General features: G+C 38.6%; 1 protein-coding gene across 2 annotated transcripts in view; it reads left to right on the forward strand.

Annotated features, from left to right (window-relative positions):
* Window positions 1-9,741, forward strand: part of TMEM27 (transmembrane protein 27) — a 49,426-nt gene extending 39,685 nt beyond the window's left edge. The window contains exon 6 of one of the 2 annotated variants that reach the window (XM_018043779.1): window positions 4,746-5,133. In XM_018043779.1, coding sequence (XP_017899268.1) covers window positions 4,746-4,773 — 28 coding nt within the window. In that variant the 3' untranslated portion in view covers window positions 4,774-5,133. Of the gene's footprint in view, window positions 1-4,745; window positions 5,134-8,931 lie in introns of those variants that run through there. The other variant, XM_018043778.1, reaches the window with a different exon arrangement.
* The last annotated feature ends 286 nt before the right edge of the window (window positions 9,742-10,027 follow it).

Genomic DNA, 10,027 nt, shown 5'->3' on the forward strand with positions numbered 1-10,027 from the left:
AAAGTGGGGAGAGGGTGCAGTTTGAAGTGGGAGGAGCTCTGATCTTTGTGATGAAAGTTTTGTCTATTTGTTGAAAAGATAGACGTTGCCCTCAAAAGCCTTTAGTGTTGAGGAAGACACAGATTTGTTCAAGAATGCAATCGACAGGTTAGATGGTAATGAACACAGTTTGTGTGACAGAACACCTTAAACCTAGAAGATCAGGAGGGGCCACAGGGTCATCTGAATCACCTTTCTACTTCTACAGAGAAGAGTGCCAGTGTCATCTAAGACCTGTACATCTTTTAAGTTACCTTTGGGGAAATTCTCAGGTGAAGCTTTAACTCTTCTGTTGGCTGTGTCAATAACAGCATTCCACTGATGGTTCAGAACCTCTGGGTGGAAAGTGTGCAGTCACTGTGGCCCAAATTAGGTGAACTCAAATACTAGCTATACCTGTTAGCTGAGCAAGGTTTGTTGCATCATCAAATTTCTCCATCTGTACGAGGGAGATAATGTCTCACAGGGTTTCCGTGAAGATTGGGTGAGAGAAATGTGTATAAAGTATAATAGGTACTAAATAAATAGTAATTATGATCCAAGATGAGCTTAACCCATTTCTGTGATTAAAGAATGCTGGAAAAGATCACTTTTCCATCCAGATATTGCCACAGTAGTGCAGAAGCTTCTCCAGTTCATTGGCCTATTGCTTGAGATTTTTTTAGTTAACAAACACCTATTTTAAAAAGCAGGAGGTCTTATTAGGTCAGCTGTTTACTGTAGTAGTGGTAAACTGGCTAATCAGCCTTCTCTCTAAAAAAAACAATACCCTGATTCATAGCATTGGCTGATTTCCTATCCAGTCTGAAATTTCTGAATATTTAACAGTCTCCTCTTGCAAGCCTGAGCCAGCAGGTTTCAGCATGTCATCACAACTGCTGCCTCTTCGGGAAGTAAATTTGAGGAGATTGCTTCCTTTCTCCATTACCATCTAGTTGAGAATTGCATTTTGCGAAATAAGAAGTTTGTGGAAGGAAGAGTTAGAAAAGCGATTTTTTTCTTTTAGAGAACGATTAGGAAGTGGGTAGGTGGAAAGGCAACTAAGACAAACTGCATATACTTGACAGTGACATCTGTACTAGATCTGTGTCTAGCCCCAGGCTGGAAGTGGGTATTTTAGCTCTTTGGTCAGCTTTATGATAATGGTGCTGATGATGGTGGTGACAGTGATGGTGGATGATGGTGGTGATAGTGATGGCTTTAATGGTGGGAATGATGTGATAATGGTAATGATGATGAAGTTGATGATGTGATGTGTGTTTTAGTTGAAAACCACTGGATCGATACTCTTGGTTTTGGGTCCCAGTCTTAGGCCCTAGCATTTATTGGCTGAGTGCCTTGATGCAGTCACATACAGAAAATGAGGATAGTATTTTCTTAAATAGTTATGCTGATGGGAAGACAAAACTAGAGAATACACATAAGTGCTTTAGACACTGGGGAATGCTATATCAATGTAAAGAAGCATCACCATCAAAAAGCAGTTACAGAGTGCTAATTCTATGCAACCTGGCATTTTGGGCTATGAAAGGAAAGTCACAGACACAGCACTCTTGTATATATATAGTAGAAGTGATTCATGAATCTTTTATATAAATGGACTGTTGTAATGTTGTTATCTTAGGAAGGGACCTTAAACAATGATCTGTATCCATTTCTCCAGATGCCGCGAGGCCCAGGGAGGTAAAAATATCTTAATCCATTCCTTTATTGACCATGCGTTCTGTGACAGGAACTCTAGAATGTATTGTGGAAGAGATGTACAGAGATAACATGGGTGGCCCTTGCCTATAAGGAGATGATAATCTTGTACTTGTAACAAAGCCAGGTCGAGGACTCAGGACATTGAGCACTGGCTAATGGTCACAGTTGACTAGAGTCACTAGTAAATTCATTTGATTTCCTTCTGGTTTTATTTCTCTTCCCATAAGGTCAATAGTAAAGAAAAGTGCATTTGGGTTTGTATGAATTTTTTCACATAAGAGACTGGGGTTCAGCCAACGTTTTCACATATTGAAACTTCATGTTCTTATCAAGTCTCAGTGAAATGAGTGAACTGTCTTGAAAACAGAAATATAAATGAACTGAGAAATGTTAGAGCTGATAATTGTTTTACTTTGCTAATCTTAAATGTACACATTCCATAGGTATCAAATATGTGTTTTGAGCGAAGTGTGGGAAGATGAAGTAAGTTCCAGGTCCACTCCTTTCACCAGTCCGTTCTGAAAGACAAGTTGCTCTCCATGTTTGAGTCTTAGTTCTTTCTTTCAAAAACAGATGGTAATAAAATCCACATAGTATTACAGTAGGAATTAGATAAGATGATGTGTACAAAGCAGTCTTCAGTGTAATTGACACTAATTCTTATTGGTTTTGCTATTACATGGCAGATAAAAAGAGACCTGCCTATACACATATTGTTAGAATGTAACAATTCTAGTATTTAAACCAGATGTCCTTGGTGCCAAAGCCCACCAGTCTCACTATGCTGCAGCGCCCACTAAAAGTGTTCCAGCAATGCTGCAGTTTCCCCAGGGCTCTTCTACACTGAGTAGACGACAGTTGCGATTCCCCAATCATTAACTCTGGCCCGTTTTGAAATCATATTTGTGTGTCCTGTTTTGTTTATCTAGCTGTTCTTGAGCCTTGGCTTTTCAACCTTATCTTGTTTGAAGGGAGACAGAAATACTCTTTCTGGTTTTAGCTGCCACTAGTTTATTTTGAGCAAACTCAACACCACTTCGCCACGTGGGCCACCCAATACAAGCAGACCTCCTTTTCTTGTGCTTCACTTTATTGCATGTTTTTTTACAAGTTGAAGTTTTATGGCAGCCTGCATCAAGCAAGTCTATCAGCACCATTTTCCCAACAGCATTTGTTCACTTTGTGTCTCTGTCACATTTGGGAATTCTTGCAATGTGTCAGTCATTTTCAGTATTTTTTTATTTGTTATGGAGATCTGTAATCAGTGATCTTTGATGTTACTGTTGGAATTTGGGGTGTGAGCTCCATAGACCATGCCCATACAAGATGGCAAACTTAATGGTGAATATTGTGTGTTCTGACTGCTCCACCAACCAGCTTTTACAATCTCTCTCCCTCTCCTCAGGCCTTTCTATTTCCTGAGACAAGAATATTGAAATCAGGCTAATTAATAACCTTACAGTAGCTTCTAAGTGTTCAAGTGAAAGAGTCATGTATCTCACTTTAAATCAAAAGCTAGAAATGATTGAGCTTAGTGAGGAAAGCATGTTGAAAGCTGAGACAGGCTGAAAGCTAGGCCTCTTACACCAATCAGTTAGCCAAGTTGTGAATGTGAGGGAAAAGTTCTTGAAGGAAATAAAAAGTGCTAATTCAGTGAATACACAAATGATAAGAAAGTGAAACAGCTTTATTGCTGATGTGGAGAATGTTTCAGTGGTCTGGATAGGTGTAACAGAAACAGAAAATCACCATATAATAATAATTGATTCTGCAGAGGCTTCTCAATGGATACTATCACTGAGTAGAAGTTGATTAGAGAATAGGATACTCACAGGATCTCAGGATACTCTCAGGTCTCTCCTATGAGCAATGTACTGATTATACAGAGATATTTGTATTTTGTAAATGGAGAAGTTTGGTGAATATCACCAACAATGACACAAAATGACAAGTGCGTCCAGATATGATGCACTGAGAAGATACATTTTTAAAAAACAAAATTCTGTGTTCTGTGTTCCTGCCCAGCTCCATCACCATTTTTTTAAACCTGAATCTCTCAGGAGGAACTAGTCAGACACAAATTAAAAGACATTTTGTAAAAACAGTTGAACTGAATTCAGCACAAAATAGACACTCCACCAATGTGCTTAGAAATGGATGGACAGACATGAGTGTCTGGCTGGCGAGAGAGACAGATAAATGGAAATATCAATAAGTGCAGATCAATGACTGGCTGGCTGGATAATAAACTAATAGATGGATGGATGTGTGGGTGGATGGATAGATGATTAGAGAGTAACTGGGTGATAAACAATTGGATGGATGGATGGATGGATGCTCTACACAAAGTTCCTCAGACAGTAACTCAAGGCAGATTTTGAATAGGATCTACCAGAAGAAAGAGAAAAAAGAGAGAAAGAAGGAAAAGAGGAAGGGAGGAGGGAGATACACACATGTGATATTTCTTGTATTTCTTGAAGAGTTATTTTTTCAAATGGATGGAGGAAAATACTCATTTTCATACCTTACGAACTACAAGTGGTATAGATTTTTGCCAGGCTTCACTGATGGTTTTTTTTTTAATTTAAATTTATTTATTTTAATTGGAGGCTAATTACTTTACAATATTGTATTGGTTTTGCCATACATCAACATGAATCCACCACGGGTGTACACGTGTTCCCCATTCTGAACCCCCCCTCCCACCTCCCTCTCCGTATCATCCCTCTGGGTCATCCCAGTGCACCAGCCCCAAGTATCCAGTATCATGCATCAAACCTGGACTGGTTTATTAATTTCAAATAGGTGGAGTTCATAACATTCAAGTAGCATTCCAACACCATAGATCTCACTGTAATCACTTGAAACTATTTTGCCATTGTACATGCTACTGTCAAAGGTCAAAATGTGCCATTACAGCCCCAATGCTGGGAATGAAACTTGGCGGGTTGTAGTCCCAGAGACCTAGGTAAGGACAGGCTGCTGTGTTTTTACTTCCTCAGGGTGAAGATACTCCACTGTCCATTCTAAGCATCAGCAATCAACAATCAGTTCTACTTTGGGTGGACGTACGATTTCCTGTGATGAGAAGGTCCTCCAGCCAGGTGAAATCACCTACCAGAGGACTAGGATTCTTTGGCCCCTCCTCCTGTAGACATGGATATCCTATCACTCTCCACGTTGTCCAAAAAGCAAAGGCAACTGACATTCTATAACCATCGTGCACATCATGTCCATTCATAGTACCCAACACTCATTCGATACCTATGTTTTGAGTGCCTATTATGCATTGGAAGAGACACAGTTCTTGTCCTAAAGTGAACAGAAAGCGCTCAATAAAAAAGAAAAACTCCCAAAGTTCACTCATCCTTCCCTCCCTTTTTATAGATTTTAAAAAACAAAAGTGATGGTTCAGTAGGAATGATACCCTAGGGACAAATTTATATTTATAAATTATCATAAAAAATGCCTATGCTGTGCTGTGCTTAGTCACTCAGTCATGTCCAGTTCTTTGCCCATAGACTGTAGCCCGCCAGCCTCCACTGTCCATGGGGATTCTCCAGGCAAGAATACTGGAGGGGATTGCCATGCTCTCCTGCAGGAGATCTTCCCAAACCAGGAATTGAACCCAGGTCTCCCGCATTGCAGGCGGATTCTTTACCATCTGAGCCACCAGGAAAGCCCTAGGTCATGTAATTTCTCCCTAAATCACTCTTCATCAGGCTTGGAGTAAGTAATACTTCTTCACAACAATAAATAGGTTTTTAACATTCAAATTTTACCCTGAAATTTGTGTATGTAAGTATGAAACACATATTACAAAAATCTTAATGGATAGAGCATTCCAAAATAAGTGGCAGTGCAATCAATGGTAGTCTTAGAAGTAATGACTCCTAGTGTTCATTTGCCAGCTTCTTCAATTAAAAAATGTTTTTTATGGAATTAGAAGAAAAATTGCAGAGGGCAGGACACTTGTAGATCATGGCAAGAAACTTGCCCTCTCTCAGTCACGAAGGGAAAATGATCCACCAGGCATCAAAAGGAATGGGAAAGAACGAAAAAGGAAGAAGTAGATGAATGAGAACAAGTTTCTCTTCTTTAGAAGAAGGATTTCTTCATCAAAAGGATTCTGAGCGAAATAGCCTTGGAAATGTATCAAAATGAGAGCTGTGTTCATGGCAAATTATGCACATATTATTCTTTTGTGACTTTAGATCCAGTTGTTCAGAGTCTCGACATTGTAGCCTTCACAAACTGCAGAGTCAGTAACTTGCTGGCTGATGGACATGATAAGAAGCTCAAAGGTTATCTAACAGTAATACAGCCCTTTGTCACATTTCGCAGTATGTCCTGTAATAAACTGATTCACTGCCTGTGCATTGCTCTAAGTATAATAAAACTTATCTTCCTGGATCATTCCTATTTGATGTTCTGCTAAAAACATGAATTCTTTTTCCTGAAAAATAAAATTGAGTGTTAGTGACTTCTGCTCTTCCTGCGTCATCAGGTGGTTCAGGAAGAGGATTTAAATATAAAGCAACCTGTGAGTAAAACACCTGAAAGTAGGTCTTAGGAGCCTTCCAGTGGCTATTTGTCATAAATCCAGACAGAAAATGGGCAAAAGAAGTAACGAAAAAAGTACAGGCATACCTCAGAGATGTAGCAGGCTTTATTAGACTGCAATCAAGTGATCCACATGACATTTTTGGTTTCCCAGGGCATTTAAAAGCTATGTTTACATTATACTGTAAACTATGAACTGTGCAATAGCAGAATGTCTTAAAAAATCACTGTACATACCTTAATTTAAAAATATTTTGGAGATAAAAAATGCTAACCATCATCCGAGCCTTCAGCAAATTACAACCTTTCTATTAGAGAAGGGTCTTGCCTTAATGTCGATGGCTGCTGACTGAACAGAGTGGTAGTTGCTGAAGGCTGGGTGGCTGTGCAATTTCTAAAAATAACACAGCAAAGTTTTCCACATTGATTGACTCTTCTTTCATGATGCATTTGTCTGTAACATGCAATGCTGTTTGGTACAATTTTACCCACAATAGAACTGCTTTCAAAATTGGAGCTAATCCTTTCAAACCCTGTTGCTGTGTTATCAACGTTTATGCAATATTTTAAATCCCTGGTTGATTTTTCATCATCTTCACAGCAGTTTCACTAAGAGTAGATTCCATCTCAAGAAACCACTTTTTTGGCTCATCCATAAAAAGCACGTTCTTATTCTGTTAAAGTTTTGTCACAGGATTGCAACAATTCAGTCACATTCTCAGGCTCCACTTTTAATTCTAGTTCTCTCGCTTCTTCTACCACATCTGCAGCTGCTTCCTCCACTTAAGCAAAGAACCCCTCAAAGTTATCCCTGACAGTTGGAATCAACTTCTTCCAAATTCCTGTGAATGTTGATATTTGGACTTCTTCCCATGAATCATGAATGTTCTAAATGGAATCTAGAACGGTGACTCCTTCCTGGAAGGTTTTGACTGACTATGCCCAGATCCACCAGAGCAAACACTATGGCAGCTCTAGCCTGATGAAGTGTATTTCCTAAATAATATGACTTGAAAGTCTAAATTACTCCTTGATCCATGGACTGCAGAAAGGGTGCTGTGTTAACAGCCATAAGAACAACATTAATCTTGTTATATATCTCCATCAGAGCTCTTGGGTGACCAGGTGCATTGTCAATGGGCAGTAATATTTTGAAAGGAATCTTTTCCTGAGCAGTAGGCCTCAAGAGTGGGCTTAAAAATATCCACTGAACCATGTTGTGAAAAGATGGACTGTTAGCCAGGCTTTGTTCTAAGGGCCTTGGAATTTTCAGAATAATAAATGAGCATTGGCTTCAACTTTGAGTCACCAGCTAATTAGCCACTAACAAGAAAATCAGTCTGTGCTCTGAAACTCTGAAGGCAGGGACTGACTGCTCTCTAGCTATGGAAGTCCTGGGTGGCATGTTCTTCCAATAAAAGGCTGTTGGATCTACACTGAAAATCTGTTGTTTAGTGTAGCCACCATCATTAATTATAGTTGTCATTATTTTGTAAACAAGAGCTCTCTCGTTCTCTCTTTTCTCTGCCTTCCTTCACCATGTTCTTTAAAGCACTTTGAAAATGAACTATCATGTAGGACTGATAGACCTTGATCATCACTGGGGCATCTTTGTCACTTCCTCACCCACTGGAGACTCACTGAGGTTCCAAGGGACGTTCATAGTGGTGGGAGTCCATTCTGTCACCACAGCAATGTCCACCATCCCAGCCATGTGATCCACTCAGGTCTGCCTCTTTGGAGTTTCCACAGATTTCTGGGACAAGAGAAGCTTTGACAGGTCTGGAAGCCTCATGCCTAACATCGTGCCTCCATGGTGCCCCAACAACCTATGATAATCCTCAGAGAAGCTCTTCTCCCCTCTGGTTGCCTAGACGTACTCATGTCTCTCTTCTCCACCTTCCTCTGTGATATCAAGCACAATTGGCTCAGTGTCTTGGCCTTCACAAAAGACAGGAAGAATCTTTGAATTCAAGGCTATATTTTTCCACACCCCAGGGAAATATTAAGGGACTGGTTACCACTTGGGTTGAGATACCAGGGTTTTCAAAGGGTCTGAGAATGAGTAACTTAAAAATTTATCCTGTTAAATTGAATTTTTTGAAATAACCTGGGATTATAGCTATGAATTGTAATGTAATTAGTAAAATGTGTTCTGAGTTCCAAAAACCTGACTTACAAATGAATGCAACTATTTTGTAATGAGTAGAGGCAAGGAATGATAACTGCAGTTTATAATGATTACATCCTTCTACAAAGTAATGTGAGTTTGCTTCTTGATATTTCATTTCAATCTGATTATACATTTTCCTCGCATTCCTTCATGCAATTTGTGTGTGTGAATGTACATATGAATATATGTGTATATACAAACATACTCATTTGTATAAATATATATATTCTTTCATATATATATAATTCATGCAGACTTCTGATCTTGATACCATCTTTTCACCTCATCAACTTTTTATGATCCTTGAAATCTATTTGAAAATACACAGTGTCACCCATTTTTCCAATCATTCTAAGGTTCCTCTTCCCTTTCCTGATCTCCATGTTGGAACAGAAGACCATGCTTTCTCTTCCTAGATCTAGATCCCAATCATTCTTTTTATGTGCATTTAGGAAAAACAAAGGACCATCTGAAATGGAAGACATTGAAGATAAGTGTGAAAACGTGATCACGATTGAAAATGGCATCCCCTGTGATCCCCTGGACATGAAAGGAGGGCACATTAACGATGCTTTTGTGACAGAAGATGAGCGGCTCACCCCTCTCTGAAGGGCTACTGTTTTACCCTCCCCCCGAAACTCAACACTTGTGTCTGTGCAACTGCTGAACATCACAGTTTATCGAGGCAAGACTATATATTTTGTTTTCATCATTCTTCTTTTGTAAGAATTTTGAATGTGCATGAAATGAAAAGGCAATGAATTATACCCATGAAGACCATTGGAATCATAAGCTGCTGACTATTCAAAATATTCTAGAATAATTCCCTGACAACACAGTGTATAAGTGTAGTCATGTGGCATTTGCAGTTATTGATTTTAAAAATATATTAGTATTTAAGCATTTCTAGTCATAAGGTCAGGCCAGCATATATATATATATATCACACTTTTGAAGATCTAAGAAGAAAATATTTTTCCAGTGGAGAATGCCTATAATATGGTGTCTAAATCATTGAAAGTAGATCCTTTTAAATGTCATATCACTCTGTATATGACTAGATAAGGAAAAATAACAATTACTGTAAACTAGATGGATAAAAATGGGAGTGTTGAAATATAAGGTGGAACTTGATCCTGTTATCATATCAACAGTTGCTTATATTTTTTCTATCAGTCTGTAATAGGGCAGCTCTGCAGTTTGTAAAAGTACAGTCTATGCTAACTTAATAAAGTACTAATCATCTCTTTTTGATTAACTGACTGATTGTGGTCTGCAATTTGTTTTCACACTGTGGAACACAGTAAGTTTAATTTTTATGTTATGTTTAATCTACTCACCAGTCCTAGAAATAAATTACTTTTGTTGTGTGTATCCCTACTTGAAGATTGTAGTTTTTAGACTTGATTTTACCCTTAGAATGAGAGAAAACTAATAGTAAATGAAACAACTGACAAAGGATTAATCTCTAAAATATACAAGCAACTCATAAAACTCAATACCAGACAAACAACCCAATCAAAAAGTGGGCAGAAGACCAAAACAAAC

The sequence above is a fragment of the Capra hircus genome (genome assembly GCF_001704415.2).
Source record: "Capra hircus breed San Clemente chromosome X unlocalized genomic scaffold, ASM170441v1, whole genome shotgun sequence".
Lineage (NCBI taxonomy): Eukaryota > Metazoa > Chordata > Mammalia > Artiodactyla > Bovidae > Capra > Capra hircus.